We start from the raw sequence: 22,370 nt of genomic DNA, 5'->3' as shown, positions 1-22,370 counted from the left end.
AAAGAGACACTGCAAACATCAATGCTACCAATCGTGCACAAGCTCACAAACAATATTAACAGTATTAGCGTTTAATCCTTGTTCAAAACTAAAACAAAGTTAATAAGATTCATCATTTGTTAATTTTCTGAGCCATTATTTTTGTTATGTTCTTGAAAAAACATGTATGAATGACAAATAAAAACATGCTACATACTTTTTAATTTCAAAACAATTAAGTTGATCATTTTTAGATGCAGATCTAGGCTTTTGTTTTCTCTATATAGTAAAGAAAAGTACAAAATACTGGAATATTATCATTTCAAAGTAGATTCTAAACTTCATAGAACTTTATAGAGATCTAAGTGATAAACAAAATAGTGTTTTTGACATGAGTCTTATAACAACAAGTACAAACCATCAGAACGGCCTTCTTTGATGCCTCACAAACATTCTACACAATTACACACACGACAGCAATACTTGAGTTAAACACTGTTGTCGTCATCGTGGACCTAAACGGTGGCATCATCTCAAGTCTGGCAGCAAATATATTCAACAACGACATCGTTCCCTATCATTGGCAACATAGCAATGACATCATTTGACTTGAATCTTCAAAGTTTGACACAAAAACGTGTAATTACACTGAACTCATGTCCAGAAACACTTGTTTTCAACACATCCAAGGAATCCAAACCAAATACACTCTGATCTCTGTGACTCTCGAACATCATCTGTGAATCTCAGAAACATGTTTCCATCTAAATATACAACAGTTTCTTAAAAAGCCAAACGACAACTGAAGGACATGAAGGTCATTAATATCACGAGCAGGAAACACAAGTACAGACAAGCGAAGACAGAAGGAAGCGTCGTGAACACTGTGGAAATGCACCAGACTCAGGTCAGTAGTTAAGTAATAAGACAAAGACAGAAGCATGAAAAGGTCTGTGTGAGAAGTGACTTTGAAATCACGTCAGTGAAAGGGAATTCCCTTTGTACACAAAAAGTACTAATAACTGTAGCCATTAACTCTGGTTTAATATCGTGAATATCCTCCAGTAATTGCAATTTGAGAAAAGCTTCCTGTCAGTTTCATTTCCCAAAACATGATGGAATGTTTGACAATATGACGATCGACCCAATAAGAAGATTAATTTCCTGTGAATTACAGGACAGAGGAAATGGAAAAATTCCACTATTTTAAAAACATTCTATTTGTTCCAAACAGACAAATATATGTACTTTAGAAAGGCAATGGCTTCAGTGGAACAAAAATCCAATAGAAATACATTTTCAAAAGTGTATTTTTTCCATTTTAACTTTATAAATAAAAGGGTGTGAGATTACTTAATGTAGAACTAATAACTTGACTTTAGTGAATGAACACAGAATAACTCGTTTTTTTCCAAACAGTGAGCCACATATTTGTTTTAAACAATCAAAAACATGAATTTTTCTGCCAATTGAACGTCAATCTAATGGAGTTAAAAATTGAACGACGTGCTTCTTCCATTATGTTCAACAGACACGAGTTAATGTATTTACTTACACTAGGTTATTGTATTGATTTATGCAGTTATGGTCTTTTAAACCAAGTTGTTATTTCTTACACAGCGTTATTTAAGATAAATAATAAGAGTGTACGCAAACAAAAGAGATGAAGGTCAATTAAGCTAGAGATACTTAAATACTTCATTTATATATTAGACTAAAACTTTAGATCTTTGTTCACTTGCAAAGCAAAAAACACATGACTTTACCAAAATATTACCTATATGACCATGTGATCTAGAGTGAGCCAAATAATTGACCAAAAAAATCAAATGTGTGGCACATGAAGCTGATTGAAGATAACTATAAACTATGAAAGTCCTATTATTATGGATAAAACCGATTTTTGGGGGGAATTTGATCAGTAGAGATTATTATTATTATTAACATGTATTTCCCATGAACTATTGATACATTTTCAATAATGTAATGTTCTGTACCCTTTCTTTTCACATGTTACGATGACTTAAAGTTGTTCCAGTGTTCTAAACCTTTATTTGACATCCAAGTGCAACAACATTCTAATAAAATCCAATAAACTAGTTTCTTTAGTTAAAGGTCTAGGTTGACGGCTTGAATATGGATTAGGTGCAACGTTACAACAGTGATGCACCAGAAAACGATTGTATGGACTGAGAAAGGAAGTGGAATGATACCTGGAATTGATTTAATGATTAGACGGACGAAAAAGAGGAGATTAATGTATTGTTGTAACCATTATTTATAACTCACAAAAAGTTGATATATACTGATAGTTAGCATCAGCTAGTGTGTGTGTGTTGTGATGTGTGTCTCTATTGTATCATCAGTGTGTGTGTGTATGCGTTGTTGTGACTCTTTTGTATCATCAGTGTTTGTTTGTACAAAACTCTCTTTTCATTGAAATATTGATATTAGAAAATGATCTTAAGCTCCGCCCACTGAACACACTTTGATTTTTCTGGAGATTAAATCTTGTTGACCTAACCACACCCACTCTGCTGTGATTTGTGGTTTGTAACTGCGTGTCATCAATCTCTGAAGTCTCAACCTCCAAGGGGACTTGAGGAGTGAAGCCATTATTACGTCATAATGGACTCTCGTAACCTTTCATTCGACCAGATTTCAGAGCAACTTTATAAAGTAATAAGTGGAAAACATGGTCATGATGAGGAACTTACTGCATCTTGGAGAGAAGAACATTTACTACATTTCAGGAGTTAGTTGATCTTTAAACAAGGTTAGAAATCATATTTAAAATAAACTTTAACTGAATTTTTAAATGAAGAATTCATAATTAAAAGCTAAACTCTATTGAAGTGCATCCAAACAGGATCAAACAAACAGTAATTAAAAGCTATTTTGCACAGACTTCGTTTTTCTTCTCGCAAAAACAATATTTAACACAAAACGTTATTATATTAAAACATAAACGGTCTTTAAAGCTAATAAAGAGCTTTTTTTTGTTACAATAAAATTGTACTGCACACTTTCACCCACAATTATGTGTTGGAATTATATTTTTGAATACAAATCAAGACACATTCAATCATAATTCTTGAAAATAATCGATGATGACTCAGCCTGAAAACTAGAGCATCAGGCCTAAATATTACACTCGGGTGTGATGATGCAAACCATTTCCTATTAGTGTGACAAACTCACACACCTCCTGCTGTAGAACTCGTGAGAGACATTGAGATGTATTTCTGTTTAACAAAGATAGATTTTCTTAATTGACTTGCACTGTGATGACAGCATTAATACCAAGATTTAATACATTAATAGCTCATTATATAAGTCACAATAGTGAAACTAATTTCTAGTTTCTGGACATTTTAATTCTTAGTCTTGACGATGAGTCTCTTATTTCACCTCTTGAATGGATGCAATTTCAGTGAATATTTCTCTTAAAAAGCTGTAACTGGATCTGAGTGAGAAAACCTGACAGGTTAGATTTCATTAAGAGCTTCACATGCATGACTCACAGGGAAATGTAAAAGTTTGCTTGGTTAGAGCAGAGTAAAGAACAAATGAAACCTGCTATGATTATTAATATTTCATATTTACAGACAAGACCAAGCGACAAACCTCTTGTCTGCATAGAAATCTTTGCATTGTAAATGTGTGTCCCTTAAATACCTGCCTACATCCATTCACACGTCACATCAGCGACACTTTCCTGTCGAATTAGCGGCTTTAAAATGTTGACTCATGGCTGTCTTAACTTCCTAATATGTGCTCTCTATTGTCAAACATCAAGTTTCTAGTTGATAGTGTAGCGTCCGCTGCTTCACAAACAATGCCTCTGTTGACATTCCTCCCTACAAATACACAAATCATCCTGTTTTAAGTCAAGAGCAGAAATACCTTTAAGAGACGTAATTTCTTGCTGGATGTCCATTTAAGTCCTAGAAAATGTCTTTGTCCTACAGCCCCTCGTGTCGTCCTGGAAATCTAAAAGTTCCTGCGATACACAATCATACACTTACACGCACACAGGCTGTCACACACACACACAACATTGTAGAATGAATGCAACGATCACGGAGGAGAGCTCCTCCCTCATCCTCCCATGTCTGTCTCCCTCCACCCTCTTCACCTCAGGGATGCATGATGGAGACACACAACCACATATTAAAAAAAAAAAAAAAAAGATATTTACAAAAGCAGAAAATACTGTTCACCAAAACACTGACTCAGCAGAAGCCCTTGGTTGAGTTTCTCTGCTCACGTATAGAGTTTGTGTTTCGCTCATTTTGGATGAACTACACACATATATTTTGCGTATAAATGTGAGTAGCAGGCTATTTTTTTTTTCCAGAAAAACATCATCAATACAAAAGAAACCATTTAAATTACATTTTCTCTCTAAAACTATCTGCAAAACTACAAAAAAATGTCCTCATTTTAATTAAATAAATAAGTGTATGACTTAAAAATATGTTGGTTTTCTCGTTGTGTATTTAATGTTCTCAGAAATGTTCCTTCAAATTGAATAAAGAAACCTTGATGTAATGGGAACACATTTTAACATGAACATTTTTTAAATCAAATTAGACTTGAAATGATAATAAAGTGCAGTTAATGCTTTATTTGGGTGTAATTTAGGATTTTAAAAAAAAGTGACACGAATAACTTTCTGGCTAACTAAAAAAAATCTTAAAATATAGATTATAGATTTTTTTTCAGAAGAAGAAGATTCATTTAGAATCAAATTAAAGGAATAAATGTAGTCTAGGTTAGAATCAAGGTGTTTGTGTTTGAGCTGCTTCTTCACATAATGACATCAGTTGTGTAGTGTCGACACACTCCAAGTGGAAGCCATTATCGTCTGGATGACCGTGATGTGTGTTTATGCAAGTGTGCACCTCTGTGAGCGATTACAGCCGGGGTCATCAAGTCCTTCTGGGAAACAATGTTTGCACCAATTTTCACAGAATTTCCTTCATGGTGAAGATGATAAATAACCTCCTGTTCCGGCTTCTTAATAGCTCTACACAAAAATGTTGTTACAAATTGTCGTTATTTTGAAGTATTTTTGATACGCATCTCTGACCCTCATCACACGAGCTGTTCTTCTGATAAACTCACTCACATTTCTCCAAGATGCAGTAAGTTCCTCATCATGACCATGTATTCAACTTATCACTTTAAAAAGTTGCTCTTAATCTGGACGAACAAGAGGTTACGAGAGTCCATTATGACGTAACAATGTCTTCACTCCTCCAGCCAGCTGTGATCACGCCCCGCTTTGTTTATACTATGAGTCCCTTGGAGGTGGATAACATGGTACTAACATTTGGATTCGTCCATCCCCCATGATCCTCTTGGGTGCCTCGTTCAATGTCCAACTGTTCAAATGCCAAAAAGTCAGATCTTGTATCATACAACCAGAAACCCGGAATATGAAGGCGTTAAGTAAGGTAAGGTAAAATTGTATTGATCCCTCAGGAGGTCTCCTCAATAAAATGATAAAAGATGAATAAAATAAAATAGAAAATGTAATGTATACAACTAGCATATAAATAACAAAAAATATTTTCTTTAAATGTTATGTAATACGACTTTAATCTCATAATAAATAATATATATATGACTTTGATCTTGTAAATCTTGTTATAAATGTAACATACACGACTTTGATCTTGTAAATCTTGTAAAAAAAAATATACATGTATATATATATACAACTTTATTCCAACAGGATATAGGATAGGATATAAGTGACTCTTGATGGAAACCTTTAACTCTTTCAAGTCTCAGCCTTGGCCTCTATAACCTCAGTTTGAAAAATAATGTATATAAAGATTTCCACATATATATTTAAAAAATATATGACGTGTCATGTCAATGTATTAGTGACATGAAGGAATGTTCAAGTCAAATCGTTTGATGTAAAAAAAACAACAACATTTAAACAACTTCAAAAACCAGAATTCAAAATCTGATATAAAAAAAAAAGAAAAGTTGCTTTGATGACGTGTACAGTCTTAAATGTAAAATGTAAAATAGTTCAGAAGCATTTCTCACAGGGACGATGGAGAGTTACGATGACGCCTGTCAAACTGTGAGCAAAGACTTTAACTCTTCAAGTTTATAGCAGAATTTATTTGTGGTCACTCCTGAGAATATCCAGAATACGTTTATCTCTGGAATGGTCTTGGTTTACAATATGCTTGACGGTCAGATCACAGATGCAATAAAGAAATGAAGCTGTAACTTTAGCTGCGACGGCGATGATGTTGTCGTCAGCCTGATGAAACATTCCTGTTCTCTGAGGTCGTCCAGCCTCTTAAATCTCCTGCTCAAAGCAACAGCTTAGAGCATCGGGCTATTCAGCAGGAAATCCACCCGTCAGACACATTTCTTTCTACCACCTATTGTGAGAAGGACTTTAACCAAAGTGGATTCATTTTTTTTTTTAAATAAATCTTTATTGTTGAACGTAATCAGTGTGTTATTTGATTATCGTGATAATGTGGATAAAATATGAATAAAACCAGACACACATCACAGTCACAAGTAACACGTTCAATACCAGACAGTCCAAGCTGTTCTAAAGAGTCCAAATTACCCAGATTCACAAGGAACAGCAGTTTGAATCAACTCTGTAGGTGAAAAAACAAAGGCGATTTGGTTTGGAGACAACCATGGCTGAAACAAAGGAGCTCTTCGAGACGTTCCATATGCTGGCTCTGTGGTTGAAGCTGGACTCACTGGTGACAGTCACTGAGAGAAGATCTCTGGACAAACTACTGTCCATCATGGATGATGACATCATCCTCTGAACACTGTCATCAGTGAACAGAGAAGCAGACGGAGCACGAATGCTCCTCCCATGATGCAACACTAATAGACTCAGGGACCATTTATTCCTCGTGTTATACTGTTTAATACCGAGTTTGGGGGCAGGAGTGAAGTGACAAGGGGCGTCATAGCTCAGATGGTAGAGTGGTTGCCTGCAGTCCAAAAGGTTGCAGGTTCAATCCCAGCTCCAGACAAGCTTGTGTCGTTGTGTCCCTGAGCAAGACACTTTACCCTGATTGCTCCTGATGGTAGAATTGGCGCAGGTGTGCAGCCTACTCCCATCAGTATGTGTGAATGGCTGTCAAAAGCACTATTGAATTTCCCCTCGTGGGACTAATAAGGGATTCTAAAAAAAAACAAAAAAAAAACATTATATTCCATGTTAATCTATATCTTTAGATTGCATCATCTTGCACTTCCTTTTTATTGCTCTTTGTTCTTGTTTTCTGAATCTATCGTCTGTGTTGCTTTGTGTTGGCAAAACAATTTCCTGAAGGAGACCTCCAGAGGGATCAATAAAGTTTATCTATCTATCTGTGTGTGTGTATTAATATATAAAAAAAATTTTTTTTTTTTAAAAGGCAATGAACATATAACAACTTCTGCAATAACTGGTTACACATTACAGTTTAAATGTATCTAAGCTAAAATATCAAATATTTGTAATGTCATTTTCTTTTTGTTAGTATTGATCTAATAAAATTGGCGTATCAAAAATGCTTGATCAGGAACTGGTTTCAGAACCGGCCAAATTTTCAATTGAAACCCACCCTTACTGTTAAAAAGTAGAAATAATAAAAAAAAAAATAATGCTACTAAAAACAGCATACACACAAAAAAAATTCCAACCTTTAAATATTTTAAGACAACAAACCCAACCCCCAGTCCACGGACCTTTTCTGAGGGATTTGTTAGCGGGCCGCACAGAAAGAATAATAATTTGTAAGATTGATTATTAGTGTCTGAGATGTGTTTTGAAATATGGTATTTTCTCTGCAGTAAAATTAGCTTGTGGCTCTTGATATGTCAAGACACTTGTTAAAGTTCATTTAAAAAAAATGTATATATATATATATATATATATATATATATATATATATAAAATGAGTTAAGGGACAGAACTCACTTGCACAACATACTCAGCAGGTGAGCATGAATGAGTTGGGATGATAGAAGGTAATTCGGAACAACATCAAACATAAATCATCGCAAACATGTTCCTAAATTAAGAACATTTTCTTTCAATGTATTCAAGCCTTTTTTTGAGCTATTTTGCTAACAATCACCTCCACGGTGGAGGTAAAAGGCGCCCCATGCTGGCCAGAACAGAGAACATCAAGAAAAGAAAAACACTGAATCGCCCTCCACTCAAGTGGATCTTTCTATGGAGGCAAAACCATTTATTTTCCTCGGTCAACTGTGGATAGACAGCGATCACTCCTGTTAGCAAACACAATTAGCCACCGTGCTAAACAGCTCAGTATAAAATAACATATATAAATGACACCACATGTTTCTCCATGTTAAATAACAAAGTTAAGAGTTAACTTAAAAGACCATAACTGTGTTTTTGATCAAATAATACATAATATGTTAGAGAGCAATAATCAACTGTGGCGTACCCGTGGATAGAAAGCTACTGTATCTCTGAATGTCTTCAGTGAATGCTGTCGCTTCCACAGGTAGCCACACAGGACACAAAGCCAGGAAATACCTTTTCTAATTGACGGCCAGTAGTGTCACATAGTGGCGAAACATATTCACTACGTTACATAAACAATATCAAAACCTTTAAGGAATATTTTTGCTGTGTGGCTAATCAAAGGATCAAATCTAAACTTACAATAATTAAGTGGGAGACGCTTCTCAACAATTTTCTTCGATGCCGTCATAGTTTACAACTGAAGCATTTCTGCTGAAGCAAACGTGTAAATAAACAGTGAGGAGTAAGAATGTCTCGGCTTTTCTTGGCCGTCCATGTTGACAGGCAAACAACAAACAGCCGTTAAATCTTTTCTTTTTTTTGTGTTTCTCTGTCAATGTTCAAAGTTGAGAGTCCAACTTATCATAAGAACGGGAGTGAATGAAGCCAGAAGGTTTTTTTTTTACATTCCTTAACCTTGACCCCTCAAAGGGCAGAGACCAGGTGGTTCTGGTGGGCCACTCCTATGACGTTGTGTGAGGTCCAGCATTCATGTAGATAAGCAGAGACGCTCAGACTTCTGCTACTGGTTCTTTAGAAAGAGGAGTCAACAGGGGTGAGAGTGGGAACGATCCTGCTAAAGACCAGAAGCCAACCAAAGGTCCAACACCCACACACAGGACTTGGCTGGATATCAAGCAAAACCATCTCTAGGTAGAAGATCTCATCTCAGATATTTTTATCCCAGACCTCATGCTACTGACAGAAACACTGGGGACTTTTCAGAAGACAATTAAAAAATACCTTGTGTCATAAATAACCACATCGTGTCTGAGGACCAAGTTACATTATCAACTTTATTTGTAGTTGTTGTTTGTAGAACAGTCCACTAGAGGCTCTACTTCTGCTAGAAAGAACAGTCATCAAAACTTGAGGCATCAATTGTTAAAGTACAGGGGCAATCCTAACTATCCTAACGTATTGAAGTACTATACATCCTTGTATCACATTCTGTGTTTCAATAGAGTCTCAATAACTTCCAGAGAGCCTTGCATTAGATGCTCACATACATTTGGAAACACTGGTCTTTGCCAATATTTGCCTCCTGAGGGCTTTGGTGGAAAGTACAGTGAGTTTGACTCGAAAGTCTGGCCAGTAAACCAACAGCTGGGCTGTCACATGATACTGTTGAAGATTCTTATCAATGCTTCCACGGGCAGGACTGTGTTGAGGCGTGACAACTAGAGCCAGAAAGATTTCAAAGAACAATACAGCAGCTTCTCAGCAGCAGATATCCCTCAGAGATCCCACTAAAGCAACAAACTCTTCTACATGATTTGTGTCGGAGAATTTAAATCACCAAACCAATTATACTGGAACATGTTTTCACAGCTACTAACTGTCGAATGTGACTTAAGAAAGTTCTTTCGTATTACTATGGAGCCTTGAAGACTAATACTACAGTCACTCCTGGAGTAATACTACGTTGACTCAGGCATTAATACTGCAGTGACTTTCGGAGGAATACTACAGTGACTTTCGGAGTAAAACAACAGTGACTTTTGGAGGAATAATACAATGGCTCTCAGAGTAATACAACAGTGACTTTTGGAAGAATACTAAAGTGACCTTCGGAGTAATACTAAAGTGACTCTCAGAGTAATACTGCAGTGACTTTTGGAGGAATACTTCAGTGACTTTCGGAGTAATACAACAGTGACTTTTGGAGGAATACTACAGTGACCTTCAGACTAATACAACTGTGAATTTTGGAGGAATACTGCAGTGACTTGTGGAGTAATACTTCGTTGACGCAGGCATTAAAACTACAGTGGCTCTCGGAGTAATACAACAGTGACTCGTGGAGTAATAATATGGTGATTCATGGACTAATACTACAGTGACTAAGGGAGCAATACTATGGTGACTCGCAGAGTGATACTAGGGTGACTCAAGGAGTTCTAATACAATTGTGAAACATGGATAAATACTACAGTGACTTTCTGAGTAATACTATACTTTTACCAACTGAAAATCCATTCAAAGTTGGCAAGTAAAACCAGAAGTAGTACATTAGGATTAAAAGGTGCACTGTTGATTAATGAGAAAATTAAGTGATTTTAAGTAAGCCTTTTAAGTAAGTAATTGTTTGTTTCATACCTTATGTTGGCTTCAATTTAGTATTTGACATGGGTCTACAAGAATTAATCATCGTCAGAAAACTCCTGGAAGGGATTTGCTGTAATGGGATTAGGAGGTGTTTAAATGGAGACGGAATATATTACGATTATATTTAAAACACATAATCAAACGTGATTAAAAATGAAGAGTCATCATCTTGAACACCCTCTTAGACCCACTTATCTTCAGAGATAAATCTATTTCTCACACTCACGAATCCTCATCATCTCAAGCTCTAGTCTGGTCGTCCTGATCCTGTGAGTTAAGTAGTTATTTATGTATCCATTAGACAGAAGGTGTCATTAGACTAATAGAAACTACCTGTGAAAACATTAATAATCCTCGTCCGGGCTATTTGGATACTTGGGAGCATCTCATAAATACCACCGGGCACAGTGAGTTTGTCTTTAAAGATTGAGTGGAGTTCAGCCATCACTCCCGGCTTTCAGCAGAGAATTTTTCAGGCCATGTATGTAAATGCCGGGAATGATGAATGCGATTCTGAGGTCAGAGAAATTCCACCCCAGCTTCTTAGCTTTTCGTGGTTCGCCGACAGTGCACTATTTCCTGAACCTTGATAACAAGCGGGACAACTTCATGAGAGCAAGGTAAAGTAGCACACATTCTATAATTTGAAAAGAGGTTGTTCAGCAGATAAAACGTTGCTGGAGGAGGTGCTAGAGCTGCTTCTGCCGTACAGGAAAGACTGAATTAGCAGTGTTTTCATCTGTGAGATAACAAAGCAAACAGCTTTTTTTTTCCAGGGTTGGCCATTTAACTTTTGGCCCGGGGGGAGAGAACCACACTCTCTGGAGACCATGCAGTCCACAGACAGAGCAAGGCATGAGGCGTCCTCTAGTTCAAACACCTTTTCATCAGCCTTGCTGTGTTCTAAATGTTCATCAACATGCAAGAGCATATTTAGTTTGTAGTTTTTATTGTCACTTTAACACGCTTGCAGGGACTTTAAATGGTGCCAGCGGCGTTTTTCGAGAGATTGGGACAAATTTCTGAAAAATTTGGCAGACGTTTCTAAGAGATAAAATAAGGACAAAAACATTGTGGCTTTTTGAAGGCTGTAATACTGCACATATATACTTGTTACTACACTATCACAACACCAGAGTCAAGTACTTGACAATACTACACATATATCCTTGTTACTACACTATCACTATATATCATTATATATCGTATCGTTGCCTCTGTTTATGTATTGTATCACCTGATTCTTGTCAATACACAGCCATCATTTAGAGTAGTTAATTTAAAGTACAAAAGTTAAAGCAAGGTAAGGTACTTAGTGCTATCAGGCTTTTATCTTCTTCCCTGGCATCTCAAACAAGAAGAGATTAAGTCAACTGCAAACTGTGGAGAATGTATCGCGCAATTCCTGGAGGTATCTTTGAAATCTCGGAGGATGTGCATATTTGAACGGAGGTATGACAAATGCTAGTGTGTTGATGCACACACACGTGGGGGACATTCCCGACGCCGTCAGCTGTGTGGGGGTGACCTGCTGTGACATTCTAAGCCCTTGTGGTGACGGTCATTCCGGCTCCAGTTGTCCCGAATACCACTGACCAGCAATAAACTCATTCCCTCTCCCTGTCAGGAAACGACAGGTCATGCAGAGAAATAGTCGCCGGTACACATCATTATCTGGTAATATCGTCGACGCCTCAGCGCGACCCTTTCTTTCCATACTTTGTTCAGGTAATAAAACGCATTTACCTCACTCGCAACAATTCCATGATGAAAAAGCTTTTGTGTCTGTTCGACAGTGGTCCGGTTCAGAGTGGACACAGATGCCATTATTCCAGGAGGATCACATGGCACTTCAATTACAGCGAGTGCGTGTCAAGCAGAGAGTACTCTCCGGTGTATCGGACATCAAACCAAAGCAGCATCACCATCTCGAAAATAAATAATGTGCCCTTGTAGTTCTAAAGCAGGACACCTATAATTAAATTAAACAATAGATTTTTGAATTTTATAAAATTAATAATTTTCTAATAAGTTACATGTTGAATTGTACCCAATTATACAAGACAACAAGAAACACTTGTAGAAAACGGCAGCTTAAGAAACCAACCTAAGGTAAGGTAAGGTAAGGTAAAACTTTATTGATCCCTCAGGAGGTCTCCTTTGGGAACCTGTTTGTATTTAAATTATTTCACTAACTAATACCACCAACATGAAGTCATACTCTGGGGTACACAATAGAATAAACATAACGCATGTTTGCATATATACAATAAAGACAAACAACCATTGAAACGTTCCTAAGTTAAAAGCTTAATATTAATAACAGTGGCAGAAGATAAACGCTTAGAAATTGCCGTTTCGAGCTAAATATCTTTTCATATAAAAGTCATGTTATCTTTTAATAATGGAAAGAAAAAAATGTAGGTAGAAATTAAGGAAAATTGGAAAAGGTTTTGGGAAGAAGAAAGGATTGGTAGATGTCTGTACAGAATACGAAAATGAATTGGAAAAGTAACAAGAATCCAAAGAGAAGAAACGGTTACATCAATGTTGAGATTTAAACTGTTGACTTTTTCAAAGGATGAAGCACAGATTGGGAAAATCGTGAAAAACGAGAAGACGTAACATGTAATAATTTAATTTCCAAAAACTCAGAGAACTAAGAAAACCATGAGTTAGTTATTTAAGGAACATAAGGATAAACATACAGAGGTTGATTGAGAACTTTGGGAAATTGTGCGTAGGTATGAGTGTGTGTGTGAATGTTTGTCTGTCTTTGTGTGTCCTTCGACAGACTGGCGTCCTGTCCAGGGTGTTCCCTGCCTCTCGCCCTATGACTCTGGGATAGACTCCAGTCTCCCCGCGACCCCAACCCCAGAATAAAGCGGTAGAAAATCAATGAATGAATGTGGGATACATTTGGTTTACTAAAGATATACTTTTGAAATTTCAGTACGCTCTGGTACTGCACTAGCTTAGACAGTAAGTACGTTTAATTAGTAATGAAGCTAAAAAATTGGGTTAGTAGTTAATGTATCATAGTTTATTAGCATAGAATATAAAGACAAAATTTAAAGACACAATACCAGTAGGTGGATCTACTGCACCTTTACATTGTTTGGCAACTTCCATAAAACAACAAGAAGAAGTAGATGTCCTAATATAGTCTCTTAACACTCATGAGGCATATATAGATAGATAAGATTAGGGACTATACAAACACATAAATCACGTAAAATACTTACTTCCTTCCCTTTTCTCATAGAGGTCAAACATTTATAGTCTGTTCACTTCTGTTGAACACAACTAGACCGACTTTGGGATGAAAAGCAACCAATAAAAAGTAGTCAAAGAGCTTCCGTAATGTTTGCCTCTCCTGGAACGACGAGGCCTGGGAAAGAAAAGACGGGCGTTTCATGAGGTGAGAACAATGGCAGCCACACACTGAGCTAGCTGGTAAAAATGGTCTGCCATTTATGAGACTTCATCTTACAGTAGCGCTAGGACAGAGAGTTCAGTGTGTGCAGGTATTTCATCAGAGTACTTTAGGTTATTTGTGTTTTCCCCTCATCAACATTAACTGCCCTAAAGTTGCCTTGAAGCTACTATCCCAGACATGTATTCCGCTCAAATGAAAGGCTTAGAAGTTGCACACAGAGTCTCTGTTTCAGATACAAGCCAGGTGTTACAAGTTTTTTCAACCTTTTCCATATAAATGTGTTTTCCAGTCTTTCCCTCACGTTCATAGCCAACGCCATATGCTCCACTGACTCAGCATCATGGATGACAACGAGGAATGGACTCTCATTTTTAAATTAGACACATTTAGTTCTCAACCAGGAAAAGGTGCAGCTTAAAATTTTAAGATGCACACAATGCACTGTTCAGAGGTATACAAAAAATTGGATAATACAATATATAGATATTTTTTTCCCGTTACTGTATGAATATTTAATTGCACTGTATTGAAGCCCTGGTGATGACTGAGGGCGAGAGGATACAGTCAACTCAAGCAGCTTTAAAAGATGATATTTGGGCATATTTTGGTTTTAATTCAACCAAAAGAAAGTGGAACGTCACTAAAAAAGTGTTGCCTAAAATCTTTCCGAAATGATGAAAGTATTGTTGAAATATATCGCATCATATCACATGAGCTGATTGCTGAATATATCATATAAATGTTAAATCAATGGTCGCCAAATGAAAGTTACAACATCTAAGACATACAACATTTTACACCACAATGATTCAACTATTATCACCATTTTGGGTGAGGATTATATTATTTTCCTTTAAACAAAAAAATTTCATTGGTCCCTATAGAACGTGACAAGGAAATGCCAAATGTATGACAACCGATTCGTAAATAGTAGCAACTGTCTAGAAACCATAATCATCATGAAGTTTATTTTTACTTTCAATCGTATTACTCATCCCCTCTGTTGCCTGATTAGGTCAGTGCGAACGGGTCATTCCTTCAGATGATTCATAGGACGTGTGGAGCATCATCTCTGGAGCTCGTCTTCCTCCCTTAAAAGGCCCTGCAGGAGTCTTGGTACATCTTAGCTCATCGAGCCCTGCCCCAGCATAACCTTTGACCCCGCATGTGTCCATATTGATAAACTGACGTAAAAGAAAACACTAGAAAAAATCTATAAAACTAGTATATTTTGATAATGAATAAAATATCTGAATAACTCTGTTCATAACTCAAGTCAACAGTTAAGTGGAGGTTCTAGGCAGGATGGAAAAACCAATAACAGCAGGATAACATTACTGGGATTTTCCTTTTCGGTTCAACATGGCAAGCGACTGGCAATGTGCATTCCAGAGAAGTTTATTTTTTTCCTAAATGGAGAAAAGGATGTCGCCAAAGCAAACGTTATTTGTGTCATTTTACAATCCTACAGTGCGACGACATGGAGTAATGGCCTAAAATGTTTCACAAAGCACAAATCAAACATGGACCATTTTTTAAGAATGATTGTGTTACACTTGACTATTGCCTATAACAGTTAGCAGGCAGCCAATGTGACAAATGGTTCACCAGATTTTTTTTTCTTTCTTTCTTAGCAGACATCGATATTAAGAATGTTGTTAAGATTTAAAAAAAAGTAATGGCAAAGTAGAATCAAATCTCACGATACGATATATTACACTAAAGATACAATTCGATACCATTAATTTTCTACCTCTTTATCCCATATGGGGGTCGCGGGGAGACTGGAGTCTATCCCAGTTTCATTGGGCGAGAGGCGGAGGACACCCTGGACAGGACACGAGTCTGTCGCAGGGCACACAAAGACAGACAACCATTCACACACACACTCATACCTATGGACAATTTCCATAGTTCTCAATCAACCTCTGTATGTTTTGGGACTGTAGGAGGAAACCGGAGTGCCCGGAGTAAACCCACGCAACACGGGGAGAACATACATAATTAATTTGGAACCATTTTACACTGAATTTGAAGTGACATCTTGTGATTGTTCCACTCTTTTTTGGTTCAACTAATTAAACTGATAAAGACAAAATACGTCTCAAAATCAGCTTCGTAAACAGCTGTCGTCGACTGTATCCTCTTGTCCTTAGATTCACTCGTCGCCGGAATCTCTCATTGTTTCTTTAGCTGCGGAAAAAGTTTCAAGAGCTGTAAATATTTGCACGTGAAGATGAATCAAATTATTTTATTTTACACCCACTTAATTATATATAAAGAAAACAAAATATATCTAAAGTAAAAAATATGATTTGAAAAAATAAATCGATACAATATCTTTTGAATATATATACACGATTTGAGTATGGTGAAAAAATATCGATGTATACGTTGTATCCATTTCATCCGCACTAGAAACGGCTGATTAGAGGGTCTGGAGTTCCTGTGGTGGAAACCTCTTTGCTACTATTTTAACACTCACTTTGTGGCGACACACAGAAGAAGAAAAAAATGGTATGGGGGGGGGGGGGGGAGACTACTCTCAAGATCCCTCACTTATGGCTGGAATGAGTTACGTCAAATCAGAAAGGGTTTATGGGAAATCTAATCTTGTACTCTGCCACTTGAAACTTTCACCCCTGCCCGAGCGGTTTTTAAAAAGTCTTTATTCATGGATGTCGAAATCCTTTCCCACATCACTTTACACCTCATAACTCTAAATAGAAGCCGAGGCAGCAGTTGACGAAGATATATACATCAAGGAACGTTTATTTTTCTAGTTTACCTTAGACCACAGATGGACATTTCCAGGGACAAAGTATACTTACCACTAAATTGTGTTTGTTAATGAATAGCATGCCAAAAATAAGTGGTTAATTGTTGGGCTTTAGCCTATATTTAGGGTTTTTTTAAGCACTGTGGGACATAAGAAAGAGCCTCGCAGGACACAATATGGATGCCAGCAGTGGCTTTGCACCCTCAGCAGTCACCAGGACCGAGGCAGGGCAATCCTCTCCCACCCCCCGCTCACAGTAACATCAGCTGTTAGAAAACATTAGAATACATCGGAGCCAGGACTCTATTGTTAAGTCAGCTACAGTCCGGCAGTGAAGCCGTATTTAGCTCATAACTTCGTTTAGAAAATAGTATGTCTACAAAAAACGTTTTATGATCGTTCGAGGACTAAAACTATAATGGATCGACATGTGAAGGATGTGTATGTTTGTGTAACCAATGCTTCCAACTGTTGTGTAACAGATTACACAGAGGAGATTTATGATCTCAACCTTTCTACCGCAGTTGCGCTATATAAACACTAGAGGGTTCCGTCTCCATTCAAACACCTATGACCTAAGCCCATTACAGCGAAGCCCTTCCAGTAGTTACACAAAACATATTTATTCTTGTAGAGCCACTTAAAATACTGTCGGTACTAAATTACAGCAAAAAATAACAGATAAACCAGATAACTAAATTCACAATATTTTCAGACTATATGTACTCAAGATTTTTCAATTATTGTCAAACAGTTCACCTTATAAGCCTTGTGAATGGCGGTTGTACTCAAGAATATGTCGAATTGTTGGTAAAATACTAAGCCGCAGTTAAGTATTACTCCCATTTTATAATATTACCTCAAAAACCGTAGTATTCGTAGTATTCCTCCACAATGATTTTCGGCTTGTCACCATAATATACTGTAGTATTACTCAACAAGGCTCCTGACTATGGAGCCTTGCAACACTCCATATATAAAAAATATACAATAAACACTTCTGTATGAATTAAATTTTTGTACTTGTCGTAGCATCTTGATTGGACGAGGAGTTTCAAACGGAGACACACACACTCACATACTCGTACTGTAAAACATTCCCCCCTCTTTGCCCAGTTAATGATTATCAGGATGTTCTGTAGAACACACTTTGAAGAAAATCAATGCAGGTCTCGTGAGAAACGATTCAGAATTAACCAAAGATCGTCACTCCCAACATGACAAGATGCATCTTTGCCACCCACAAATTTGTTGTTGTACTTACTTGCACGACAGATCACTTGATAACAACAACAGACCATAATTGTAATTATTAAATATAGAATGGATGGTCAGTCACTCATCAAGGCTCAACTTACTTACTACAGATAATATAAATATTTACTCCATTAATCCAAACAGTTTAGTCCGTTTTTTTGCTTGAAACTATTTTTATATTTCGATCCATGAGGATAAAACAAATAGGGAAAGTTATTCATACTATAGAGAGGGCTTGGAATGCTTTAAGAAACCTGGATATTTAACAAGGAGATATTAACTTACTTTTCCAGAAAACATTCAACCATCTGGTCACAGTTAATGCTTGTCTAAAGGCTATAAAAGATATTACAGTTTTGAGTGAAGATACATAACATTATGTGAGTACAACAAAATCCTCATCATGAGAGACTTTTATAAAACTGGGATTTGGTATAAAATAGGACAAAGTAATCGTTGTAAAAATATACGTTTTCCCTTTCAAGTGCACAAAAAGCCCTGATAAATGTATTTAAAATTGAAAATTAATCTTTAAAATATGTCTTTAAAATAGACATTGATGGTACAATACTGTCTATAAATAAATGGTTGTGTTATTGATGTATGAAATTATAGTGCATTATAGAGATATTGTACTTTCAGCAGTAACATGAGTAAAAAGAAAAGTACTGAGGTTAAACAAAAAAAAAGTTTCAATCATCTGCATGTCCCACTGTTCATCCTTGAAGTAAAACACATAACATCATAAACGATGTATATATATAAATTAAGACTCAGGTTTTCCTCCCTCTTCTCGACAATATGGTTAACGTTCCTAAAAAGGCGAGCACGCAGCACAGACGCAGCAACACGGAGGAACGTCTGGAAAATAAACACCTGCCAGATCCAGCTCCTGGTTCCCATAACCTGCTGCAGCGAACAACACACACACAGCCTCGTAACGTTCGGAGCCGTGGACAACACAAATACTAAATATAGTCGCAGGCTTTTCTGTCCAACAAATGTGTTATATGAGCCTGATTCATACGTGTGGAAGTGAGTCTGGTTTATATATATGTATGTATACGTACATCTTTGGATTAGAGTTGTCACAAAACTAAAATGTCCAAATCTACACTTAGGACAATATTCGATAGTCGATACATTTTTGATACTACCAAATAAAAAAATACATCAAATTTAAAATAAATATTTTTGTTATCTACAATGACCCATTTTACCTTAAAACCCCCAAAATAAACTATGCTAACAAGTTTCAGGTCTGAGGTTGTGCCAAAAAAACAATTAATTAAATGAAGAATTGCCATTAATACTTTTGAAAAATCGTAACAGAAAAAACATTCAAGTCTCAATCCTTTTTTTAGTTTTGATACTTTCGACAATTCTACTTTGGACTTACAGGTGCAGAAAACCTTTAGTCATCCGTACAAGTCTATTTATACATTTCCAGCAGGCACTGATGAGATGAACAGAATTGTAAAGATGACAAAAGTGCACTGCTATGCTAACCAGCTGGACCTGCTGACTCAGAAAAGATTCATATTTGAATTATATTTTAAAAACATCACCAAAAGATAATTTTTCCGCCAATAATTCCTTGAAAACGCCAAAGCAGATAAATCCGAAAACACGTTCGTTACCACATGAAAGTTGTAGTTAGAACTCATTGACCTTCTCCAGATGATATCATGACACAGCAGTTGTAGGTCACCAATATTCACACCTAGAATTAATCCATCAAGGGAAAGTCCTTTGGTGCCAAGAGAAGCCGCTCAGAATAAATGGTGAGGTTGATATTTCCAAAAGAACAGTCACCTATTAAAGCTCTGGAGGCTTCAATCCCAATAACATCATCAACTAAATCAGAACTCTTGGTTGGATGGAAGAAAAACTTGACCCGAACACACCGATTCTGGATTAATGTCTATATCTGGAAGAACCTTTTTCAGTTGGTTGACGAATAAAACCTGAAACTGGAACAGCTGTATTATTTAAATCTCCTCAAAACCTTCTAGTTTTTAAAGTCTTTCCTCTGTCCCTCTTCCTTCTTCCTCCATCCTCAGGTTTGTTATCTCTCTCCCAGGCAGTCACAGCAGAGAGCTGTTCACATTCAGTCTGGTTCTGCTCGAGGTTTCTGCCTGTTAAGAGGAAGTTTCTCCACGTCGCAGTCGCCAAATGCTTGCTTATTGAGATTGGTGGAATGTTTTTTTTAGTCATGTGTTGATGAGACCTCGTGATACAGCATCAGCTGTTTGATACTGTATCATGATACAGTGTCTTAAATTTGAAAGCCCACTATATGTCATTCTGCATTAGAATAATTGTCTCTAATCCAATACCTCAATTAAACCTGGTATCATGATACAGTATCAAACAACTGATGTTGTATCATGATACAGTATCAAACAACAGATGGTGTATCATGATACAGTATCAAACATCAGATGATGTATCATGATACAGTATCAAACAACAGCTGATGTATCATGAAACTATATCAAACAATTTAATGTAATTATCAAAAAAATTATGCTGTATCATGAGGCCTCATCGTCCCATCACTAGTTTTCTTATCAACAAATGTAGTTTCAACTGTAAAGTGTCTTGAGTGTTTTATATTGGAACTTTAAATAAAGGTGAATTAAAATTGTCAATTGAAGTCATAAAGTGAAAACATAAAAGTATTAAATGATTTATATTTCCAATCCAAATTCACCACCTAGTTTTCTGATCTGCAATAACCATTTAGTGATCCGTGGTTTTCCTAATGTTTTCAACCTGAGAGTGAGAGACTCACTCTTTTTCCATCATTGTTGAAACTGAACTGAATGTATGGTTTTGGAATCATCTTGAAAATCAGCTGTTCAATGATCTAAGGTTAGTTTTTTGCCATGTCAGTTTCTGAAAATAAGTTTATATTCCCCCCCAGTGAAATTGAAAGTGGAGTTGAGTAAGGTCAAAATTCCTTTGCTCCATCTTTTATACTTCCTGTGGGAGAACCCGTCTAATGTCTAAACATCACGATCAAACGATAGCATGTCGACTCGCAGGGATGAAGGGATCAGGATCGGAGTTAATGAATTCTTGCTGTTGTCCAGCAGCACCTGTTAACACTCCAGGCTATGATGACAATCACAGGAGCTCCCTTGGTTTAACCTCAGACGAAGACTCGGCCCTCACACCGAGACCAAACCCTCGTAAAAAAAAAAATCCCATTGACTGTAACGACTGCAACAAACACTCGGAGAGTCAGTGGCAGCAGAACATGTGCCTGGATCTATAAAACGCTCAGCAGGTCATTCAGAGCCAAAAGACAAACACAGCAGCCAGTGAGCAAACAGTCACGTGTCTCCACCTGAGTGTGGAAGCCACAACCTTCACAACATCATCTCACCTCTATACTTCTCCCGCACGTTCTCGTACGCCTGGATGAAGTCCTGCTCCTCAGCGTTGGGAGGCAGGTAGGCAGGTTCGTACATGGCCATGGCAGCACTTTCTCTTTCCTCCTCCTCCTCCTGTCGGTGTCTTCCTCTTCCCACCAGCTCAGCGACTTCCCCTCGGTGTATGGGAGGCAGCTTGTGCTGTCTCTCAGCTGTGTGTGAAGCCTCCACAGTTTCCAAACTTCATTCCTCAGTCCAGTGCCGCCCCCCCCCTCTGGTTTCATACACCCTCCCATGGACTGAGTGGGAAACTGAACTACAGACCTCAGACTCCTCCTCTTAAAGACACACCGTCGGGAGCTACAGAATGCTGCAGACCAAGATAATCAAGATTTATGAAACCATGAATGAGACTGACATGGATTTGACGACACACCGACGCATCAAAACAATGATTTAAGAATCAAATGATGATGGAAATGTTATTACGATGATGTTCAAAAGAACTTCAGGGAATTACTTTAATATAAAAGAAAGAACCAAAAGATGCTCGATGCGAACTGACCCAAGAGTCTAGTTATACTTTGTATATTTACGTTCAAATACATCCTCAAAAATCTGTTGACTGAAGGCGCCAGAAGAGAAGACTGAGCCTTTGACAAATACAGAAGAAAACTTGTGCCGTCTCTGAAAAAATAACAATACAGAGGAGACTTGTTGTTTCCATTAAGTGAAGAAAACTAATAAAGATAGTTCTGTCATGAAGCCATTTCCAGTGCATTGTTTGCAACTTGGATTTAAAAAGCAAATGATCTTAAGAAACATTAGGACAATGAAAGAAAGAAGCTTTCAATATTCAAGTTGTCTTTGAAGAAAAAA

At 37.0% G+C, this 22,370-nt stretch overlaps 1 protein-coding gene across 1 annotated transcript in view; it reads right to left on the bottom strand.

Moving 5' to 3' along the window:
• plecb (plectin b) overlaps positions 1 to 21,737 on the bottom strand; it is a 133,388-nt gene extending 111,651 nt beyond the window's left edge. Inside the window, exon 1 of the mRNA XM_087805172.1 lies at positions 21,506 to 21,737. Coding sequence (XP_087661298.1) covers positions 21,506 to 21,596 — 91 coding nt within the window. The 5' untranslated portion in view covers positions 21,597 to 21,737. The remainder of the gene's footprint in view (positions 1 to 21,505) is intronic.
• Positions 21,738 to 22,370: the final 633 nt, after the last annotated feature.

Source organism: Callionymus lyra, chromosome 13 (genome assembly GCF_982586985.1).
Source record: "Callionymus lyra chromosome 13, fCalLyr1.hap1.1, whole genome shotgun sequence".
NCBI classification, from domain to species: Eukaryota; Metazoa; Chordata; class Actinopteri; order Syngnathiformes; family Callionymidae; genus Callionymus; species Callionymus lyra.
The sequence above is the reverse complement of the archived record's forward strand: the minus strand, read 5'-3'. Positions and strand labels throughout refer to the sequence as shown.